This window comes from Apteryx mantelli, chromosome 25, assembly GCF_036417845.1.
Source record: "Apteryx mantelli isolate bAptMan1 chromosome 25, bAptMan1.hap1, whole genome shotgun sequence".
NCBI lineage: Eukaryota > Metazoa > Chordata > Aves > Apterygiformes > Apterygidae > Apteryx > Apteryx mantelli.
In genome coordinates this window covers 9,402,531-9,424,984 of record NC_090002.1, presented here as the reverse complement: position 1 = coordinate 9,424,984, position 22,454 = coordinate 9,402,531, and the positions used below count along the sequence as shown (strand labels likewise).

The following is a 22,454-nucleotide window of genomic DNA, read 5'->3' as shown; positions in this document are numbered from 1 at the left end:
GAGCCAAATAAAAAAAAGCATTGGTCATGCATTATTAAGAAGTGAACCATGAACATAGCATACACACTGGTCTGACTTGTAGCTGCATGGATAAAAGCTAGACTTTTATCTTAATATGATTACTAAGCTTACTGAATTGACACTTGTAAAATGAAAGAACTCATAAAAGTTACATATGCAAGAATCCCAGTTTAAACAGTAGTCTCGGAAAGTTTGGAGCTTGGGCTCTGCCTTTCTGACTTCTTTCTTTTTATACAGCCCTCCATCCAGCATTTCACCAGTACTGCAGTTAAACACAGCAGAGGAGAAAGTGCAGCCCCATCTTCTCAGAACAAGGGTCTTACATTGAACATTTGGTCAACTTATAACTTAAAGATCACACAGATAATTCCTTTGATTGTACACAGAAAGCCTCCTTGTTTTAACATTAAAGACCTGCTACAGAGAAACTCATTAAATATAAAATCCTCCATTCTTAAAAGCTCTAAATTGTATTTAAAATTGTTTTCAAGCACCTGGCAACAGAGCAGATGTTTTTGTAAATGGACTTAGGCCATGTGGCTCCAAGGAGTAACAGAGTTGTGCTGTTGTCATTACAGGTCACACCACCATTTTATGTTCTTGGAAAATAAACGAAAAGGAAATACAAGCTTATATACTTCAAGCATGCAAAAACTTAGGCATCTCTCTTTCGAAAGCTGAAGGAATACGATTAGAAATAAAGCAATTTTTCCCATAATATATTTTGATTTGGATCCGCCAGACTGTCTGTACCTTATCAGTCTTTCCTGATATTTCACAGATTATGCTTAGATTTCAAAGCACTCTTCCAATTATTAGGCCTATCCCACACATGGTTTCTAGTTACAGTGCTGGCCCTTAAAATTTTACTCATCTGACAGGGATGGCATGTTTGTTTTTTTAATAAAAAGACCTCCATGTATTTAATGGCATTCACTCTACACACACACACAAAATTTAAATGACCAGAATCTCAAACAGGTATAAAGTGGCCTCTAGCATCAACAGTTCTTTAAGTTCAACATTTTTGTTCTGGGAACAACACGGGGGGGGGGGGGGAACCCACAAACAACTAGCAAAACTGGATACTTAAATTCAAGCTCCAAATAAATATGTAATTAATTCATTAGCCCTGAACAAACTGGCCCACACTTGTGATGGGATGGGCCAGTTCTGATCTTGAATTCCCCTGCTGGTTTCTCACAGATTTTTTTAAGGGAAATAGCAAGTGCACAGAAGTTAGTAGTTTTATCCAGACATATCCTGTGTTTCATGACAATTCTAGGCTCCTTTGAAAAATCAGACTATGACATGTCGACACCAAATTCCTCTGGTGCCTATATCCTATGGTATTTTTTTTTTTAAAGTCTCAGTCAGAATGGATAAGGGAAAAGCAGCGCAGAGAAATCAGAATCTTCAAACATAAGTTAGCTGTTTGCAAGCAACTTCCTAATGCATTACATTAACACATTTGTGCTTTTGACAATAGATGTAAAAAATTTCCCCAAAATAGAAAGAGTTCACATGGGGATTAAATTAAAGTATGTATTTTAAAAGCAATTTCCCTTGCAATGTTGTGCCACAGAATCTGTTGAACCATCTTGATAAGAAAAAGTTTGATTTCTAAAACAGCATTATTAAATAGTACCTCTGTTAAAGTGTCATCTTAATCAAGATAACAGATGTGCTGACCTATCAAGTAATAGTAATATGCACCACATTGCAAGTGAAAAAATTTGATAAAAGTTAGCCCTTTAAATGCTTATATTTTGATTGAACTTTTTATATTCAAGATTTTGCATTTAATAAAAAGTAAATCCATTAAAAACCTCTGCATTTAACTTCCTTACATGTTATTAACAAACAATTAAAATACAAGATATGTATTCTGGAAATACATAAATCTCTATTAACTAACCAGTTTTGGTAGCACAGTACATAGAGGTATACTGCCACTGGAGTCAGATGTTAAATTAGCTCTCAGCTTGTTTGCTGCTCCAACTACTGGAGGCAATTTGGAACCTATTCCTGGGAAAGAACTTGTATAATTAGATATCCGTTTACTGGAGGTTTTATCAGTGCTGGGTGGTTTGGGCACTCGTTTACAAATCCAAGGGTGCCTTAAAGCTTGACTTGGAGTCATGCGTGCAGAAGGATCCCAGTTGAGACATTCTTTTAAGAACTCTATAAACAAGGGATCGTCACAGCCTTTTAATGCTGTCACCCAGTCTTTGTTCCCTGGAGCACCTCGGAGTTTACCCCTGCGGGATCGACTCCCATTCAGGGTCACTCTTCCATCTGCATGTGTAGTTACAGTGCAGTAGCGAGGATGACCCTTGGAGTTGATGAAGTTCTTGGCTCGTTTGGACTGATCCAAAAGCTTCTGAGGTGGCATTCCAAGAAGTTCCATCATACAAGCCAATTGGTCTCCTTCATCCTCTCCAGGAAAAAGAGGGTATCCAGTCAGTAGCTCTACCAGAATACAGCCAAAACTCCACATATCTATGGGCATCCCATAGCGACTTCCCAGAATTACCTCTGGTGCCCTGTAAAATCGAGACTGAATATACGTGTAGACTCTTTGGTGCTCAAAACAGCTGGACCCAAAATCTATGACCTTGATTCCACTCCTCCCTTGCTGCTTTAGGAGGATATTTTCTGGCTTCAAGTCACAGTGTATGATTTTGTTTCTATAGAGAGCATCCAAACATTGCAGTATAGAGTGGGCAAACTTGCGTACCAGTTGGATACTGAACCCCTGAAACTTATTTCTTTTAATCAGCTCATACAGGTTCATACTCAGGAGTTCAAAGGTCATACAGATGTGGTTGCGAAAAGTGAAGCTTTCCAGCATGTGAATAACATTCATACTGCCAGTTTTATCCTGCTTCTTCAGATGCTCCAAAATCCGGATTTCTTCTGCTGCTTGGCGATGGAATCTCTTTTCATTGCGAACCATCTTTAAGGCTAAGTGTTGGTGGAGTTTATGATCATAGACTTTAGCAACTTGTCCAAAACTGCCCTTTCCGATGATTTTGAGTACTTCATACCGGTAAGCAAGATGGTCATGGGGCACATGAATATAGCTACCTTGATCATCATCATAACCTCCATTGTTGGGGCCACCTATTACTCCTTGCCTCTTTTTTGCAGCTGGACCCACAAAGTAAATTTCAGAAAAATTAAATATCTCTTGCTGCTCATAAGCAGATAAGTGATGTTTGTACTGTTTGACAGCTTGTTCTGGAGCTTGGGAAATGGCTTTGTGTGCTTTTAAGGAACCACTAGCACATTTAGAAGTGCTTAAGCTGTCTATACTTTTATCTTTTGTCAGGGAAGGAAGAGATCTTTCTGAACTATTAATTCCTGCAGACTGAAGAGTGCTACTCCTTCTGTTGCCAGAGTCCTCAAATAATTGCTCAACTTTGACCTGACTTCCAGTCAGAGAGTGATCCTTCATTGCAAGTTTGTGACTAGAAACCTACAGATGGGAAAACAACAAATAAGCTTTATGTTATCTTTTACAGTAGGAACTAAGAATAATAATCAATACCACGTAAAACAAAAATTGTAATATCAGAATATTTTACATTTCTGTTAGGAATGAACATGAAATGCTGGCTGCGTTCCCTAAGTTAACTCAAGTTACAAGCACAGTTACAGAAAGTACGCAAAGAGAATGCAACTTACTTAAACAAGAACATACACAAATGTAGTGTATTTCTGAGTCCATAAAGGGTAAACCCTAGACAGTCACCCAAGCAAGGACACAATACCTATCTCAACTGGTATGCACGTAGTCAGAAAACAGCTGGGGGAACAGCTAAGTTTAGCTTTAAGTGTGGGTGCAGAAAACACAACCAACAACAGATGCAGTTTGCACCTGTCTGAAACATGCAACATAACATGGATTGGTAGAGAAGTGTTAGGAATATTGCAAAGACAGCAGTGCCAAAGGAAGACAAGCAAATGACAGCAAGTGACAAAGCTGGAGGAACCAAGTTGAACAAGAAGCAGAAGGATGACAAACCAGGACAAAATTAAAAAAGCAAAACAAAAACTCCAACAACACCACCAAAAAAAGCCATGCTACAAAAAACGCATGACTTAATGCATTGTATCCACGACTCCCTTTGGAATCTTGATAGCTGCATTATTGTATTTGAGAATAGACTTGGAAACCGAATAATCAAAAATATTTGTTTTACTCAAACTTTTTTGAAAGTAGTGTGTAATAACTGCCTCTTACTGCCATATATCATAATATTTATATCTGAAATTAATGTATCGAGAATAAAACATAAAAACAAGAAAAGCATTAAGAAATGTTTCAACCTTGTCATTTTCACAGACTGGTAAATGCTGAACTCCCTGGAATTCTGTTCCTTACTCGTAGCAGCAGTTATTCCCCTTTTCAACCCAGTAACACTCCACACTGATAGACAGCAAGAGGTGTTATTTTATCCTGTGCAACACTGAAGAAGCCATGACTAGCGTGGCAACATCTGTTTTCCATTCTGGCCTTTAATCTAAAAATAAAGATTTGAGATACATGCCAAACCGAAACTCTGAAAACTGAAATAGCTACACAGGAATCGAGCAAAAATAAAAAATAAACCTGTAGATCCACAGCAATAAAACCAAATTCCTTTTTAGTTATATACAGTCCAACATCACAGCACAGTCAGTAAATAAGGGAAGTGATTATTCTTGCCAAAAACAACTACACACCTCTCTTTCAAGAGTCCATTTATCGATGCTGCCCTGAAATGTTCACTCTTGCTCACAAGCCCAGAAAACGGGCACTTCCTGTAAGTCTGTCCCAGATCAACGGTGACTAGGCCATCAGAAGTCTATTAAGTCCCACTACTCTGAGCCATATCAATCCAAAAATACAGACAGCATATTGTAAGACACATGCCTTTCCAGAAACTCAAAGGAAAAACAACAACAAAAAAACACTCGCCCACCCACACACCAAAAAACACACCACACCCCCAATTCTGGAAACTTAGGATAAACACCTTTTTTTCCAAGTCTGGCTGAACTGCTGAGATAAAAATGACATACATATTTTCAGAGCTAACTAAAAGTCTATTCACATTAAACAGACACAAACAGTACGCTTACAAATAAACAGAGAACATAAGCATGGAACAAGGTTCACAGTTTGTTTTATAAAGTTGGGGGGGGGGGCGGGGGAGCCTGTCCCTCCAGAATAAATCTTATTTTCATCTTTGAAATCAAGACTTGATATTGTCACTACATGGGTTTCAATTGTATGCACAACAGAAGCAGCTTTTTGTCATTGTACCTACTGAATAAATGCGACTACACATTTGTGGACAACTATACTGACAGAGAACATCTCTATGGCAGTTTATATTAGCAAGGCCTCTGTGAAGTAGCCTTTTGTAGCTGGATGAATGAATTAAGCACCAAGACTTCAAAAATACACTACTATATCACATTAATACTACTTATTTCTTATATAAATATTTTTCAAGTATTTGATTACCAAAAGAGTATAACAGTCTGAATGTCATCAATTCTAGCAACATGACAGAGTTCCAAAGCCTTGCAACTATGTTTAATTTTCACTTGATTCAAACAATGTTGTATCCAAATATTCTCTACCAGGTGCAATATTAACTCTACTAATACTGTTGTCTGTGACAAACACTTTGTAACTTTGAATTCTTAAACAAAGAAGGGATTTGTGATTCCATTTCCCCTGAATTATTTCTTAATAAAGTAAATACAGCTTTGGATCTCAAACCTGATTCAACATGTATAAGTAGTGAGGACTAATAATTTTTGTTCTTAGAAAACAACCAAAACATGACCGTGACACACGAATACAGATCAATCTTAACTTGAACTCAGAAGGGCTACATGAAAAGTGAGTTGACTTCTGAGTAACAACAGCCTTCTTTCAACAGCCTGCTTTTACAAATCAAGGACTGCACAGGTTATTTTCTTGATAAACTTGCTATTAGCCATCAAGAAATGACTGACAACACAAGTGGCACCCTGCTGAAGATTTTCACAGCCTTTTTTTATACACTTAAGTTCCGACCCATTTGGTTTTTCAAAAGTGCACCAGTTCTTTTCACAAATTGAATTAAACCCATGTATTCTCAAGGAAGAAATACTTATGTTCTCTTATATAGCCAAAATAAAAAGAAGGGACCGCTGCAGATATCATAAGTTCTCAGTTCTCATGTAACATAATTCCTCAATACAAAGATCTTGGAAAGAAGGAAACTAAGCGTCATTTCATTCCAAGCATTTTCCCATTAAAAATGGATATCAAGGTTTTCTTTCTTACATGCTTTATCTCAAGACACAACTAGGCTAATGTTTTGTTAATGTGCCTTCATGGCAAAAGTTGGCACTTTATAATCCTTAATCTTATCTTAAAATTTAAACAGGCTTGATGGACAAAATACAGATGAAAGATAAGATTCACCAGGGAAACAAAATATTCATAGTTATATTTATACTTAACTGAATAGTTCCATTCTACTGATTTCTGTTCCGTGTGAACAACTGTAGTTACATTAGAACTTAAACACTGCATCTTAAGAACTCAAAAAAACCCCCAAACCCTCAAACATATCATTTAAAGCAACAGGTCTCTGATGCTCTCCCTCAGTATTCTCCAAAAGGGAAAACATACATCCATGCTACTGAATTTTCTCAGTGAATTTGGCACAGATCAAATTAATTGCTAGTATATGATAACACGAAATTTTCATGAGATTATGTTTTTCAAATGCATCTTACTCAGGAAAATGTCTTTATTTTCACTTTTTAGAGAGGGCTTTGTAAGCTCAAGCTCCTTCAGTTCCGCTAGAATTCCATAAGAGGCAAAATACATTTAAAACAAACTTATTTGCTTTGGAAATAAAACACTTTATAAAGAAGCATGTTGACACCTTCAATCTATAAAGAGCTATTTTGCTAGCAAATGAAGTGGCAGATAATGCCAAATTTTCAGAGGAGAAAGATACTTTTGTAATATGCTTGGCAGACGTGCATACCCACAATCTTTTTGCTGTTCATAAATACTTATCTCTTGGAATTTTCATGAGGAAAACTAAAATGGAAATGTGCTGGAGTTAAAACAAAACATGTGTAGATTCATATACTTCTCAGTATCCAAGGTGATATGGCAGAACACTTCAACAATTTGTAAAATAATTTTCTTGGCTGAAATTTGAGCAGAGGATAATAAAGTAGGATTTCTAATGCTATGTAGCAAGCTCTGTATTGAACACAATACCACATTGTTTTTATGCTTACAAAAAGCAATCATGTTTGTAAGCTATTACAAAGCTGCAATATCCCACTTTATTAATTTATTGTGCATAGTGAAATATATGATTACTTAACAGTTTTCACTGCCAGTCAACACAATATGAAGATCCAGAAGACCTGTAAAATACTCACATTAGATTTTCCAAGGGAAGGAAGTCCTGACGGGCTATGTTCTTCATTTGTAGACTCTTGGTACCTAATCTGATCTATCCTCATATAGGAGTCATATAATCCATCTGCAAACCTGCCTGAAAGTATCCCATATAGAGACCGATTAGTCACAACAATTCACACACTGATACAATAAGTTAAAACGCTAAAAGTGCATCTCACAACACATTTTACTCAGTAAAACCATTAGTTTTCATTCATTTAGTAAATAAAATTAATCCTCAGAGTTTAACTACGGCATTGAGATTATATTTTATGTTTATACTACAAAACAGCACAAACCTTTTTGGAAATCTTAGTTTACAATACTTCTCTTTTAATCTAGAGCATATTTATCAACTTTTGCACTGCAAATACATTCCTAAGAAACATTAACCCATATACTCCCCTTTTCCCCTTAAGCAGGATAACGCCGAACTAGCCTCATTTACAGCGACAAAAAAAATGAGAATGCAGTAAAATACTTGATAGGACTATCCTTTAAAGTAGGTTAGCTTTTAAAAATGATATGTGGGAATTACAGTTAGCAGAGCTGCTGCAAGGAGAAAAGAAAGATGGGGTTGGCGTGCATAGTAAAGGACAAATACTGCTAAAACACCTGAAATCAAATCGCAGCTGACAGAAGGGTCTCAGAAAGCCGAGCACCCAACAGCCTTAACCAGTCAAGTAGTACTATGCCCATGTCAGGATAGTTTTGGGGCATCTTTTCCTACGGTTTCTCATACCAGGGATTGGTTGCTCTGAGGAACATAATTAGCTATTTCTCCATTTTAACTCTGCTGTTGCAAAACAAATTCCTAATCGCTTCTTCCAGCTCACTCCAACTACAGTTTTAGCCGTGAAGCTACGAATTATTTCTGCAGCCACCAACGTCAAAGCGAGGGCAAAACAAGCCAAGCTGACTTAAGTTTTGCCCCTGGGGAAGGCGCTTATCGCTGCCTCGGCATCGCGTTTCCCCCGCCCGTTCGCCACCAGCCGCTCCGCAGCCTGCCGCGCTCATTTGGGGCTAATTACTAATGACGCCCGGGCGCTGAGGAGCCGTTAGGAGCAACAAGCGCCTTTGTGGACCGCGGATCGAGGCGTTTATAAAAACACCCACCGGCCTTCCCGAGGAGGGGGAGGCCCGGGATGCCCCTCGCCTCCGGGAGCACTCCGGGCAACTTGAAAACGGGGGATTTATTTTTTATTTTTTTTTAAGGGGGGGGGGGGGACAAAGGCAAAGCGCGCTCGACCTCACCTGCGCTGAGGGGCGCCTCCGGCTTCCTGCTGAGCAGCATCATGGCGGGGGGGTGGCGGCCGCCGGGCCGCGCGCCCCATCCCCCTTCGCGGCGCCGCTCCGCGCTGCCGCCGCGTCGGGCCGCGCCGGGCCCTGCTGCTGCTGCTGCTGCTTCTGCCGCCGCTGCCCCGCCCGCCGCCGCCGCTTCGCTTTCCAGCGCTGCCGCCGGCGGGCGGGCTGCGAGGCTCCCGGCCGCCCGCCTCTGCCCCGGCGGCGGCGGCGGCGGCGGCGGCGGGGCCCCGGCCGTTGCCACGGGAACGGCCCCCCTCCCTTCGGCGGCCTGCGGGGCGGCGCATGCGCAGCGCCGCCAGGGCGGGGCGGGGCGGGGAGGGGCGGGGTTTACCTCAGCGGGCGGGCGGGAGGGCGCTGCGGGGCGGCTCCCCGCGCCCTGCCCCCAGTGCCGGCGTGGGGGGCACCGTGGCGCCCCTAAACCGGCAGGAAACCCAGCCGTAAAAAATCTGTATTTTTAAATTCGTACCGAAGACCCTCTCAGGGTCTCAGGATTTCGTCACCTGTTCCCCCCCACACACACACCACACACAAAGTGCTAGTGTCTCTTCTCGTGGTGGAGGTTTCGCTGTCTCCCCCGGCGCGTGCTGCCATGACAGGCCGCAGCTCGCCGTGCCCGCTGCAGCGCCTCCCCTTCGAGCGCGCCTCGCGGCCCGAGCGGTTCCGCTCCAGCCCCGAGCAGCCGCCGTTTGGCCTCGTGGCGAGCGCAGCACGCGGCGAGGGGGCGGCGGGCCGGGCCGGGGCCGGGCCGGGCTCGGCGGGGCGGCGGTTTCCAGCCGGACGCTTTGTGGCGCGGGACCGCGGCATGGCGGCTCCCGCGGCCTGAGCGGCGGCCGGGGCCGGGCTCCACCATGTTCGCCAAGGCGTTCAGGGTGAGGGCCAACACCGCCATCAAGGGGTCCGACCGGTGAGTGCCGGGCGCGGCGCGGGCAGGGCCGCAGCCGCCCCGGGGAGGGGGGAGGCCCGCAGGCCCCGCGCTGCGTGAGGGCAGGGCCCCAGGCGGCCCCACCGCGGCTTCCCCGCTCTGCACCGGCCCCTTCCTCCCTCTCCCCCCCCCCCCCAAAGCCTGTCAGGGCTGATACGAACATCGACAGGGTTGTGTTTAGCCGAGATCGTTAAAATTCAGCCCGGCTCGGTGCGTAGACCATCAGGGCCCTCGCTTAAAACCCCTCTGTTTCCTCAGCGAGACGCGGGCTGTGGAGACATGCGCAGGGGGAAGGACAGTAGCGTGCAGCTGCCTTGGAGCCAGGCTGCTTCTGCCTTTTGTTTGTGATTAAACCGTATGAGTTATTAGCCTGAATATAAAATGCATGTTTTTGCTTGGAGGTGCAGCCATAATTAGCTAGCTTTTAAGTAACTTTTTATATCAAGGCCAAGCTTACCCCCTTTTTCTTTACTTTCGTGTTTTGACTTGTACGGTGTAAACGTAGGGGTACAACGACGCTAGTGTGACTTGCCAATGTTTTATGTCCACTTGGCACTTCTGTGAATGACCACACGAAACTCCCTGTGTCTAAGTGTCTCTTAAAACTGTCAGAAGGGGAGAGGGGAATCCAGCTGCCTGCAACCGTCTCTCCATGCTGGAGCCACAGTTGTCTGTTGGCGGCAGGCCAGACCTGGCTAGATCTGATTCTCCCCAGTCTGTGCTCAGGTTTTCAGGGCAGTAATGAAGTTACAGTGCAAAACAAGCAAAGAGAGCCACAGCAGCGATGAGCAGACACTTAAGGAAGAATAACGGGGCAAGCGTATTTGATCTTTCTCCCCTTATTCTCCCAGTATGTGACCATTTCCTGTGTAAACCCAGACACAAACACTTCAAATTAGCTTCTGTGGAAAAAAGTGGGAATCTCATGAATAACCATCAAAATACTAACTGGTAATTATTTTAAGAGGTGGTCTACACAGCTTTGTAACACATCTGTGATTTATTTTCACAGGAGAAAACTACGAACTGATGTTGCAGCAGCTTTTCCTAACTTTAGTGCTGAACAATTGACTGAGTTTATTCCAAACAAAGAGGAGCTTAATGTCATCAAAATATACAGTCACAAAGGGGAGGCCATTACTGTTTATACAAACAACAAGAACCCCATTCTGTTTGAAATTGAAAAAGCTCTGTATCCAACAGGTACGGGAAATGGACTAAAGTTATTCTCCCTCCCTCTTTACCTATTGGACACAAACCCTTCCCCCAGAATTTTGCTTGTATCTTAAGTACTTATATGTCCCCCATCACTGTAGCATCTTCACAGTCTTTAATGTATTTATTCTCCCAACATCTATGTAAATCCAGCAGCACTTCTGGATTCTTTGTGCTAGAAGGAAATTGAGATACTGAGAGGTGACGGGGTTCAAGAAAGTCTGCTGTAGCATAGAAACTGGGAAACAAGTCTTGTAAGTCATAGGTTAGTGGTGTCCTAGCCCCTTTTCCCTTTTTGTCCAGTAACTGCAAGCTGTAATTCCTAGAAGCATGATGTTCACCTCCAGGCATCCTTGGAATTAGGCAACAAATTGTTCTGATACTCTGTGCTCTTTTTTTTTTTTTCCCCTACCCAGCAATTCTTCCCTTAGCAGTATAGCTTAAAGTGTCTTTGATTTAAGGAAAATAATGCAAAAATTTCTCTAATATATCCTTTTTAATAATCCACAGAAGCTTGAATTTATTGGCAGTTTTTCTCCACCACATCTACTAATTATTGTAGGATTGTTCTGACTTCAGATTTCTTGATTACCTGAGTGGCAAAAGAGTATTTAATTGTGGTTAGTATTGTACTGCTTAGTCTTAGAGATGACAAGAAGCAGCAGCTAGAGAAGTTTTTAGTGATGCATCTTTAAATTTGGTTCTGTTTTGGGACAGTGTATACTCTGTGGGCCTATCCGGATCTTCTCCCTGCTTTTTCAACATGGCCCCCAGTGCTACAGAAACTAGCAGGAGGAGCAGGTAGGAGGACTAAAACTTTGTTATGTTGCATTGTAAAAAGCAGTTGCCTTTGGAAATTCATATTTTACAACATGGCTTTTGTGATGTTCTCTCTCCCAGAGTCAAAAATATACTTGAAACAAATAACAAAAAAAACATAAAGGCTCATTATTCACAAAGTAATTCTTGTTGATCTCCCAGAAGGAATATAAATTGGCAGTAGGTAAGTTTGTGAATGAAGCAAAGTAGGTTAAGCTTTTTAAATGCATTCCTCTGTTCTGTCTGAGAGACTCAGATTTGGAAATATCTTCCCAGGGTGTGAAGTTGATTAGCGACTCTGAACTGGGACACTGAACTATCTGTGTCGTTGGTCTGTGTTTATTATAACTTCTTGGGCAGCTGAGTTCATCTGCTGCTACCCTGCTTCCCTGTCAATTCAGAGGTGAGCTAGTTTATCCAAGGGATAAGAAGTGACTTTATATTGGAACCTACAGTCTTAATCACTACCAAGTAAATTGTGAATTGTGCAGGTGAGGTTGGATTTGAATTCCTGGATTACTGGCTCAACACTAATAGGAAAGGAGTCTGCTTTGGATGCAGTTCAGACTCATGATAGTCAGGCTTTTATAAACTGAAATTGCAGAACTGCTCAACCAGAAGCAGATTAAATTCCAGCCATTGTGGCCTTAGTCCGTAAATGGAAGTGTACGTGTAGAAAGAGATGTCTTTTTTTCCATTACACGATATCTAAAGTAGAAGTACTCAAGTCCCTCTGTTCACTTTGTTTGCTTTTGGCGAAATAAAGTGTGTGAATGTGTAGCTGTGATAGGCATCTGAGCAAGCCTTGTTGCTGACTTGTACTGACCTATTTTCTGTGGGAAAAAAAAAAGAAAAAAAAAAGGTCTTACTAATGGGGGAAGGACATTGCTGAAAGAGGGCTGCAGGTCATTCATCTCCCGTGGCAACCAGGCTACCTCTGGGTAAGATGCAAAGATAAGAAGTTGGCCACTGAGACAATGGCCAGCAAAGGCGGAGAGGAGCGGCAGAGCTACACTGCGGAAATACAAGGAAAGGCTTGAGACTTTCCAGCACTGCAGGCATAGAGAAAGGGAACGGACTTAGGAGAGCACTACCTTAAAAAGAGGAGAAGCAAGGCAGTGCTGCTCTCGACTATCTGCTCTGTTAATTCAAGTGCCTACTGCCTGCCCTGGTTATTTACCTACTTATCCTGACATGTTGAGGTCTTTATATGGTTTCTGTCCTTAGAGATGGGGAGCCCTGGTTGCAATTGCAGGCTTCCTTCTAGATTTGCTGAAAGTAGTTGTCATAGTAAGTGGAAGGGAAAAATATTGTTGGCTGCTTCAGCATGCACATTAAAATCCATGATGCTGAGAAAAAAGTGAGATGCCCTCAAAACCAAACCATAGAACGCAGATCTGTCCATGAGACTGCAAGCTGTAGACAGTTATAGCTGCTATGAGGAAGGTCAGATGCACTTAACATAACTTGGTGATAATGTGAGGCTCTGCATTAGGCATAGAAAACTGTCCTTTACTCACGTGGCCATCTATTCGTCCCAGATATGGAAAGCAGAAGGAAACATGCAATGAGTTGTACTGTTTCTATCCAGATTAGCAAGGAGATGGTTAAGGCTATTTCCTTTGGGCCTGACGGGGAAAGGGCTGAGCATGCTTAGCTCTTCTGCTATTCTTTGGGATGCGTTCAGCACCCTCCTGAATCGGCCCCCTTACGCCACAGGTTGGTGGCAAGAACTCTTACCATACTGGCAGGAACAGAGAACCATGTTTTACCTGGCCTGTGCTCAGCTGCTAAAAGGCATGCGTTTTTTGCTGAGTAACAGGAGGGATGGGGATGAAGGAGGTGGTGGCTGAATCTTTCATTGGTAGTTGTTTTACAAATGCTTATTAGAGAGATGAGTGCACTTTGTTCTTTTCTTCAGATCTGATGCTGCCAGGAGTTGTAGTGCCATCTTCCGGCTTTCCTCAAGTAGAGCGGGGCACGCTCTGTGCTGTCACCCTCTTGGGAAACAGGTACAGAGGACTCCTTATTCGTATCTTTTCTCAGAAGCTTATAATGAAAGGAAAGCTATTTTTTAAAGGAAGATTCAGGGGATTTTGAGAAAATAAAAGCAAGCCTATTCCCTTGTATTTAATGTACTGTGGAGCTAAACAGGGTGGAAAATTGTTCAGAAAAAGAAAAGAATCCAGTTGAGCTTCTGAGTAAAAACAGGTTTCGACGTGGCTGGAAATCTTTGCATATTGGTTCTTTTGGAACTATTGGGGCACAATTAGTGGATTTCTTTTGAAACAACTTTTTAACAAAAGATTCTATTCTACCCAGTTATATTTGGAAGTTGGCTTACTTTTCCATTGAAGTGTGTGGGATGACAGGGGTTTGGGTTTTTTTTTTTCAGATCTAGAATAATAAACCTTGCATCTTTCAATTTCAAAGGCTAATTTGTTTTTTCCCATATTTAGTTTGTCTCTTATATAGCACGTGAGCCAATTTCTTTCTGAGGAAAAAAAGCTACATAGCTGAATTACTTAGAAGGATATTATAATGAGGAAAAACAGGTATTTCTGACAAAAATGCCTGCTAGTATCTGTTGGTAGCGCATATGGTCCTTGTACTTTGTTAAGGAAAAGAATGTTTCACTGCACAACTTTCACTTCAGTATCAGAGCCGTATGTATTCTTGGGATTCTTTGGAAGACCTTACCAGAAAAATGGGACAAAACCAGAAAATGCATAGATGCTTTGAAAAAGCAAGTTGCAAAAGAAAGCCAGTATATCACAGCGGCACAGTCACTGTTTGTCCAAGAAGCACAGTGTATTTGTAGTGTCCTGTTGTGTTGCTCTCTTCTTTCCCCAGAGCTCCAGTAGCAGTCGGAGTTGCCACTATGTCCACTGCAGAGATGCTTGCTGCTGGAATGAAGGGGAAGGGGTTTGCTGTATTGCATACTTACATGGATCATCTCTGGTGGGTCTATGTCCAGGTGTTCGGTAAAATTTTTAACAAGTCTTAAATATTTACTGAAATCAAAATCTGTGTCCCAGTAGGCTTAATCTATCATTAATGTGTTCAATGTACTGAATTATTTGAGTACAGTTTAGATAAGACTGTTAAGGTTTCAGCTGTGCTACATTTTCAATGACCACATGTTTTTAGCAGAAATAGGGGTGTGTCCTGAGGTTTTTCCTATCTATCTACATATAAAATAATATATAAAAAATCATTCACTTGATTCAGTTCTTTTGACTTGAATGTAATCATTACAGAAATGAAGCCAGCACATCCCTGTTACTTTGATTTCAGAATATCTGCTTGTTCTATTAAAACTACACTCCGAATTATTTTTGCTTTAAAAAGGGCAACTTTGCCAGTCTTAACCAAGGAAAAGAGTTGTTTTGCATTTGAGTTTAACTAGTTTGCTCAGTTTTACCTTAGATTCATGGGGGAACATACAGCTTTTGGAGGAGGGTGAAATAAAATAAGTTTTATAGTTTTGAGAATGCAGAAAAAGATCCATGTCTTCTATCAGAGGACATTTATTCATTGTCCCATGGGTTTAAAAGCAGTAAACAGAAAGCTATTTTATGCTTTTTCTTCCTTTTTTAGGGAATTTGGTGACAAATCTTATCCTCCTACCTTAGCTCCCTTGGTAACAGATCCTGCTGAAAAGGAGAGTGCTGAAGATGAGGAAGAGATGGAGGGGCAAGAGCCTTTCATCAGCTGCACCGCTGACCCATTGCAGCCTGTGGACATTGGTGATTTGAGCCTGAAGGAGCAAGACAGTTGTGCAAGACTGATGGGAAAAGAGGAACTCAACGAGAACAGAGCTGCAGAAACAGCTGAAGATGGCAATATAGAGGTTCAGCAGGAAACTGAGGACAGCAGGACACCACAAGGTATTTTTGCATACCAACGGAACCAGATGGCATCTCTTCTGTTTGCTGAAGCTGGTGCCCATGATCCAAATTACTGTGTAGTTCAGACAGCTCACTCTAAGAACAAGGGTAGGGCCAACCAGCTAACGGTGGTCTGGAAAGCTCTTGTAAAACAATACATAGAGCTAAGTGATAAATACTGCAACACATCAACATTTAGCTGTAGTACCAGAAGATTGTATTTATATGGATTTATTTAGACAGGCTCACTTCTGCTTCATTTTAATCCCTCGAAGACATTTTTATCTTAGTGGTACTCTCGTGGTCCAGAGCGTTAAGTTACTTGCAGTACGATCACCGTTATTTTATATGCAAGAAGTCTGGGAGTAAGACTGGCCCAAATGTGGAAGGCATCAAAATTGGGTTGAGAACGTAGAATTTTTGTCTCCTGGTCTTGCTCTGTAAAGCTTGGATGTAGAGCTTAAAGGGATGTTTGACAATTTAGTAAAAGATAGAAATCAAAGATGAAAGCTTTGAAAGTAACCTGAAGTTTCTGGTTATTGAGAACACTTCCTTGTTCATATGGAAAGACAGAATACTTACTGCATACCTATTCTTTTCTCTTCCTGCAGAGCAAATGGATGAATTATTTAATCAGTGCTTTTTTCATGCTTTAAAATGCAAAGTAAAGAAGTCAGATCTCCCTCTACTGACCAGCACATTTCTACGCAGCCACATGTTCTCATGCTGGTATGTGATAAGAGGATTATCTTTGGATTTATATGGTGGGTTTTTGTCCTTAAAATTGTGGAGAAAGCATGTGATATTTGGGGTGAAGTTTTTGACTCAAAAGTAAAATTCAGTATTTATCTAAGGATATTTAAGATTTTGCTCACTGTCACTTGAAGTATTTGATATAAGTGCTGTCCAGACCAGGACATGCACTTGGTAGCTATCTTGAGTTGACTGACATTTGTTTGAAGATTTCCTGCTCACTTGAATGCTGTTTGCCTACCCCCAGGAACATCAGCACTAGTTTCATTCATCATGGTCTACCTATTAGCTTGTTTGAATTAATTCTTTCTGTGTGATTCATGTTTCTGCTGTTAAGAAAATTTTAGCATAAGTAGCAAGATATAAGAAGAAATGTAGGGTGACTAATAAGTAAATAACTTTTTAAAAATCTATCTATAGCCCTGCTGGACAACAGCTGGACGTAAAGAAATCAAGCTATAAGAAGGTGAGATTTTTCTCTATATTTTGCATTAATTTAAATTAGAAATGGAAGGGGAGAAAAAGCTTGAAGTCAAACTTGAATTGTTCAAGCATCAGTTAAAACAAAAAAAAAAAGGCATACAAAAAACCTAGAATCTATTCTTAAAGCCAAGGTTTTTTTCTCAAGTCTCCGCTCATTTGGGATCAAGGAGGAGAAGTAATTGTCCTGAAAGCATAAGCATAGATCTGTTTTGAATGTTACTAATTCTATTTGGTGCTTTAAACTGCAGTAACTATTAGAGGGTTCTGATCTTACTGGACAGCATAATTACTTGCAGTAAGAGATCGTTCCCTTTCTAAAGCTGTTATGAACAAAGGTGAAGAGAAAGGAGGTGGTATTGTTCCTGTTGTGTAGGTGACAGGCAGAGACCAAGTGCATTGCCACAGATCTCTCAGTAGTTAGTGTGCGATGTACAGTGATTTGGCTAAGAAGGTCATAGAGCAAACAGGTGGCAAAGCAATGAAAGGAACCCTTGCCTGGTCCGTTTTAGAGCAAGACTGAGAGGAGGCACTAACTACTCCTTAGCAATTGCTTTGTTTACAGAAGCGGGGGGGCAGAGAGAGCTGCTTATTTTATTTTATTTTATTTTTCTGACTTAGTGAGTCACTTTGGGCCTGTAAAAACACAAGAACAGGAATTTAATATGCCTAACTCTCTCCACGTTTCTGATTGTTCCTTCATTCAGTTCTCCAAATTCCTGCAATGTATGCAGCATCAGAAGATCTTACAAGTGAAGGAGCTGAACAAAGGTGTCGAGAGCATTGTGGAAGTGGACTGGAAACATCCAGAGTAAGTAGAATATTGTAATCTTTAAAAGGAGGGAGAAGAATCAGCTATTTCTAGCTCTCTTACCTATACTCTGCTTGAATTCCCTTTCTGAGTAGCTATAATAGGTCATGATATGATTGAAATGATATGATTATTTTATGATATATTATTTTATGGGACAACTCTTTGTTCAGCTTTGGAGTGAACTCGCCTGCCTAAAAAAAAAAAAAGATACTGCTACTGAATAAATGCATGTGAAACTACAGCCTCAGAATGTCATACAGGATCAAATCAACCACTTTGCAAAATCAGCAGCCAAAGTTACAATCTGAGAAAAATATAAAAAATAATTTGCTTTGTTTTCCATGGCACAGGTTGATTTGCACAAATACTTATTACCTGCATCCTATATCAGTGTTTCCATTATCTTGCCAAGAATTGATAATTGCCTTTTATCCAGAACATCCTACTTGCTCCTTTTGAATATCAGCACATTAGCTCTGTCTTGGAATTTCCCAGTGGGCCTGAAGTTTTCTGTTATATAACATCTCCTTGACGATTAATGGACTGGAGAATATTTCAGTAGATATAAGCATATCTTCTCTTCTGTATTTGAAAAGAAGCAGAATTACTTTGACTTTTTGCATTAACTTTTCTCTCATTATACTTGGCCTTACCATTAGGAGACAGGCATACACAAACTCAGTTTGCCAGGTTTCTTACCTGCAAGCACAGAATCTGTAGCTCTGGCCAATGAAACTAGACTGGCACCTGAACCGATATGGGTCTTATTCCTTTCTTCCAGAATGGACTTTTTTTAGTGACCCATGAAGAATCACTTCATCTTTTAAATGTCTGTTCATATATGGAGAGTTCAGTTGTGGGTTTTTTAATTAAATCCTAGAGATTCTATGGAATGGGATTGCACCCTTTGAGTTATGGCAGTCATCTCCAAGGAAGGAAGTCAAATATGTTCAGAGTAGGGGGAGAGAGTTATTTTTTCCCCAACATACAGGGCTTTAATCAGAGCAATAGGAAAAAAATGTTTACCATTACCTGAATTAAAGGGATGAGTCATTGCTTATTTTTGTGTATCTTGACATGTGTACAAGGACAGATTTAATAACTGCAGCTAGTGCTTCAAAATACTGTTCTTTCAAATACACAGTATTCTTCTAAATACTTGGAAACAGCATCCCAAAAGGAGGTTTCAGCAAATGCATAAAAGCCATAGTTTTTGCAAAGCCACGGGATTTGCAAGATGCAGGGTTAAGTTGGTGCACAGTGAATCATGGTCATTGCTGCTAATTCTAAGATATCGTGTCCTGCTATAATCCGCTAGAGGTTAGAAGCATCAGCCAGCTTCTTTCATCTACTGAAAAGGGGCCCATGGCGATGAACTGATGTATTGTACAATAGACAAGAAAGCTTTTTGCGTGGCTCTGCTAGGTTTTAGTTTCTCAGTGAAATGAAAGTGATGTTTGATTCCTTTCACTCCACCAAGTAATTATTGTTTCAGCATTAAAACATTTGCAGTACCTGAGGGATTTTCTTCAGCCTCTGCTGCCCAAGAGAGCAAGAGCGAAGAGAGAGAACAATTGTACCATGCTCCTGAAATCATACCGCTTTATGGGGTCTCAGCAAAAATGATCCCACTCTTCCAGGAATCTGGACACAGGTGAGCACTTGAAAAGTAAGATAAAACCATGGTTAGGTGAAGAGAGAGGCTAACAGACCTATGCTGCTGCTGCCACATTTGCAAGTTGGGCAGCCTTTCCGTTAGTCTGCAAGGGGATAGCGCTGTGATGCTATCAGGAATGGTAATAACAATCGAGAAGATATTCATTGTTTCATAAAGTGAAGAAAGATAAGAGGCTGTGACAACTGCATTCAGCAGGTATTCACATCACTCCTCCCACAGCTAAGGAGATGATAGTGCAACTATTAAAATTGCTACATTTTACTTGGATTATCTTAATTTGCTATTGGATTAGGCAGGTTCTGCCCACCCACAGTATAGTTTACTGAATAGTCAAACCTGAAAAGAGGGTACCTTGGTGATTTGAAGAACTCATTTGCCTCATTGTTCCCAGATCTTGGCTGTTTTGATGTAATTTAGATAGATAGCAGTTATTGGCAGCCTTTCTTCAACTGAGTGGCACTTCTGCACAAGTTATCCACAGTGCTCTGGCTTTATCTTGTGCCATTACGGTCATACTCCCAGGCTCCTGCAGCCAAGGGTTTTAGAATCCATATAATTACTGCTATGGCCCTTTTATCTGGCATACAGCGGCTGAAGTGGAACAAAAAAATCACTTCCTAGCAGATTTATTTCAGTATTGAGCTGTTGTTACTGAACATAGTTGGGGTGAATGCTATCTTCTGTCTACTTAGTGAGTCTAGCTGACACCTGCTTTTTAAAGTAGTAATAAAGTTCTCTTTCTCTTCTAGAAAAGGGAGCATCCTGTCAAGCAGTGAGGTGAGAAACATCATCATTAACTACGTGAAGACTAATGAGTTGGTTGACGAAACAAACAAAAAGTAAGTAGATGTGAAAGTTGTCCTACCCGGTTTCCACAGGAGATGCTGATGGCAAAGCAAAACATGAACTTGTTTGTGCCTAATGCATGTGTTTTTCTGTTGTAGCTTTGTAAAGGTGAATGCCATTTTGTGCGACTGCCTGTTAGATAAATCAGAACAAGATGAAATCACAAACCTTAAGTGGGATGACCTCCTGAGCAGGTGACTTTCCAATGTAATATTTTAATAGTACATAGATTTATTGCATGTAACTCAAAGTCCCATGTTATCAGAGCTACCTAAGTTGTAACTTCCTACCGGTAAAATAAAAATACCTTCACTTTTATTGGTATTCAGTCTGAATACTGAAGTTGTTATTCCTCACTCTTTACCATTTAACAAACATCTAGTATTAACATTCATTTTTTTGTTTACCTGCTAAACATTTACTAGGGAAAACCTACTGAACAGTGTCTGGTTCTGTATGTAATCTGTGTGTACATATTTATCAATCCACCCTTTGCAACAGATAGCTGAACATCCCCCTTTTAGGCAGCGGCAATAATTTTTTTTTATATTTAAGGTCTTTTTTTGTCTAAGGGATTCTAGACTTGACATATATCTGTCCTCTTTCACAGTGTAGCACAAGAGAACTGAGATTCACAAAAAGGTCATCAAGGACCCCGGTTTTGCTTTCACCATAACCTAATTGCAAACGGCAGCATGACTTCTGCCTTTTTAGCCCAAAATCACCTTTTAGTTCCAAGAGGTACTAGTATCTGACACGCTATTGTTTAAAAATGCTGAAAAACTTAGCCTAAATGGCTCAAATTTTTTACTTGCCTTGAGTTTCTTGATCACACAATGCTTCTGAACATCTCCAGCAGCCTCCTTTCTTTCTGAAACCAAGTTTGTTCATGGGACAGTAGCATAGTTTATACTGAATTTTAAACTGAAGTTGCTTCACTGGTCTGTCTGAACAATATTTAACTCAGTTAAAGATGGTTTTCATTTACAAGAATCAAACTAAAATTTTACCAGTAATGATCTAAGGTAGAATTTTTCCAGTCAGTAGACTAGCCTTTTTTTTTTAATCAGTCCCTTCCTTTAAATAATGTCTAGGATGCAAGTCTTGCACGAGATCATCATGCACTGCATGATCTAGATTCTTCTTACACACCATTAGAATCTTGGCTTTCACATAATCTCAAAAACCTGCAAGAGAAGTGAAAGAAGGTAACATCTGTCTTGCTGTATGGGATAGAGTAATTGGATGCATAAACTTTGTTCAGGTGCCTTGAACGACTGCAGCCCTTACACCAGGTGACTTTTTTTGGACAAGAACCTGTTGTGAGGAAAGGAAACATTGAGCCCATCAGCATAACCATAGCACAGAGATCATCAAATAAGAAGGTAAAGACAAAATTAAAATGATAGGTTTCGAGCAGAAGCCTGGATTCTGAGAGCAGCTTTGGCAGCTTGCTTTTCTGGGTTGAGCAGGACATGATTTACTAATACATACAGCAGTGACATTTGTAATAATTATTAAAACCTGCAGGTGACAATTATCAAGAACCTTGAGCTCTATGGTCTAGACCCACAGTGTGTTGCCAACATCCTGCAACAGAGAGTACAGGCGAGTGCCACGATCACCCCAGTACCAGGAACAAAAGACAGAGTTCAGGTCCAGATCCAAGGCAATCAAGTTCACCATCTGGCCAAGATGCTGCTAGGTAAGTCTCTTCTGGAACCAGGCCTGGACTGGTTATAGCAAGATACAATGTTAATTCTTCAACTCTAAATACTTACCTGAAATGAACTCTTGGTTATATTGCAGAAGAATACCAGCTACCTCGGAAATATATTCAAGGCCTTGAGAAGGCTCCAAAGCTTGGCCGGAAGAAGTAGGAGAAAAACCTAGTGTAAGAATTATTCAGATCTCATTATTTATAAAAGTGTTGTGCCTACAGATCAAGGATAATATACAGGCCCCATTCATGCAAAGACGAGTCATGGATTTTTGTAATGTCTGGAATTCACCCAAATAATAATATTGCTCTAGCTGTCCATTTTTCATAAAAATAAAAGGCTGGGAAAAAAAATAGCATTATCCTTTTCCAGTTATTTACTAGAAGTTCCCAGTGGTGCACCGGTTTCCTGCCTAGAGTGGCTTTTGTCTATTTTAACATTCTTGCTTTGCTGCTTTTGACAAAAATATGGCAACATAACTTCAAACAACCAAAATATAAGCAAAATACGTTC

At 40.8% G+C, this 22,454-nt stretch overlaps 2 protein-coding genes across 3 annotated transcripts; one reads left to right on the top strand and one right to left on the bottom strand.

Annotated features, from left to right (window-relative positions):
- Window positions 1–1,072: 1,072 nt before the first annotated feature.
- Window positions 1,073–8,889, bottom strand: DYRK3 (dual specificity tyrosine phosphorylation regulated kinase 3). 2 transcript variants are annotated; one of them, XM_067310487.1, is made up of 3 exons: window positions 8,753–8,889; window positions 7,477–7,592; window positions 1,073–3,502 (listed from the first exon to the last, which is right to left on the bottom strand). In XM_067310487.1, the coding sequence occupies exons 1-3, from the start codon at window positions 8,793–8,795 to the stop codon at window positions 1,931–1,933; spliced, it is 1,731 nt and encodes a 576-aa protein (XP_067166588.1). In that variant the 5' UTR covers window positions 8,796–8,889; the 3' UTR covers window positions 1,073–1,930. The 2 variants fall into 2 exon arrangements, with proteins under 2 accessions (XP_067166588.1, XP_013811805.1); XM_013956351.2 differs by lacking the exons at window positions 7,477–7,592; window positions 8,753–8,889 and adding an exon at window positions 4,753–4,991.
- Window positions 8,890–9,470: 581 nt separating this feature from the next.
- Window positions 9,471–22,296, top strand: EIF2D (eukaryotic translation initiation factor 2D). Its single transcript, XM_067310597.1, has 15 exons — window positions 9,471–9,707; window positions 10,738–10,928; window positions 11,658–11,741; window positions 13,681–13,771; window positions 14,613–14,720; window positions 15,360–15,649; window positions 16,261–16,378; window positions 16,823–16,868; window positions 17,590–17,693; window positions 19,192–19,350; window positions 20,124–20,213; window positions 20,319–20,414; window positions 21,485–21,605; window positions 21,751–21,925; window positions 22,030–22,296. Exons 1-15 carry the CDS (start codon window positions 9,652–9,654, stop codon window positions 22,098–22,100), a joined length of 1,800 nt encoding a protein of 599 aa, XP_067166698.1. The 5' UTR covers window positions 9,471–9,651; the 3' UTR covers window positions 22,101–22,296.
- Window positions 22,297–22,454: the final 158 nt, after the last annotated feature.

Excerpts from the sequence above, each read along its gene's own strand:
- EIF2D (XM_067310597.1), top strand. The coding sequence starts at position 9,652 with ATGTTCGCCAAGGCGTTCAGGGTGAGGGCCAACACCGCCATCAAGGGG. Across the intron at positions 9,708-10,737 it reads GCCATCAAGGGGTCCGACCG|GAGAAAACTACGAACTGATG; the intron begins GTGAGTGCCGGG and ends TTATTTTCACAG. Across the intron at positions 21,606-21,750 it reads AGAGATCATCAAATAAGAAG|GTGACAATTATCAAGAACCT; the intron begins GTAAAGACAAAA and ends TAAAACCTGCAG.
- DYRK3 (XM_067310487.1), bottom strand. The coding sequence starts at position 8,795 with ATGATGCTGCTCAGCAGGAAGCCGGAGGCGCCCCTCAGCGCAG. Across the intron at positions 7,593-8,752 it reads GGAGGCGCCCCTCAGCGCAG|GCAGGTTTGCAGATGGATTA; the intron begins GTGAGGTCGAGC and ends GGATACTTTCAG. Across the intron at positions 3,503-7,476 it reads CTTCCCTTGGAAAATCTAAT|GTTTCTAGTCACAAACTTGC; the intron begins GTGAGTATTTTA and ends TCCCATCTGTAG.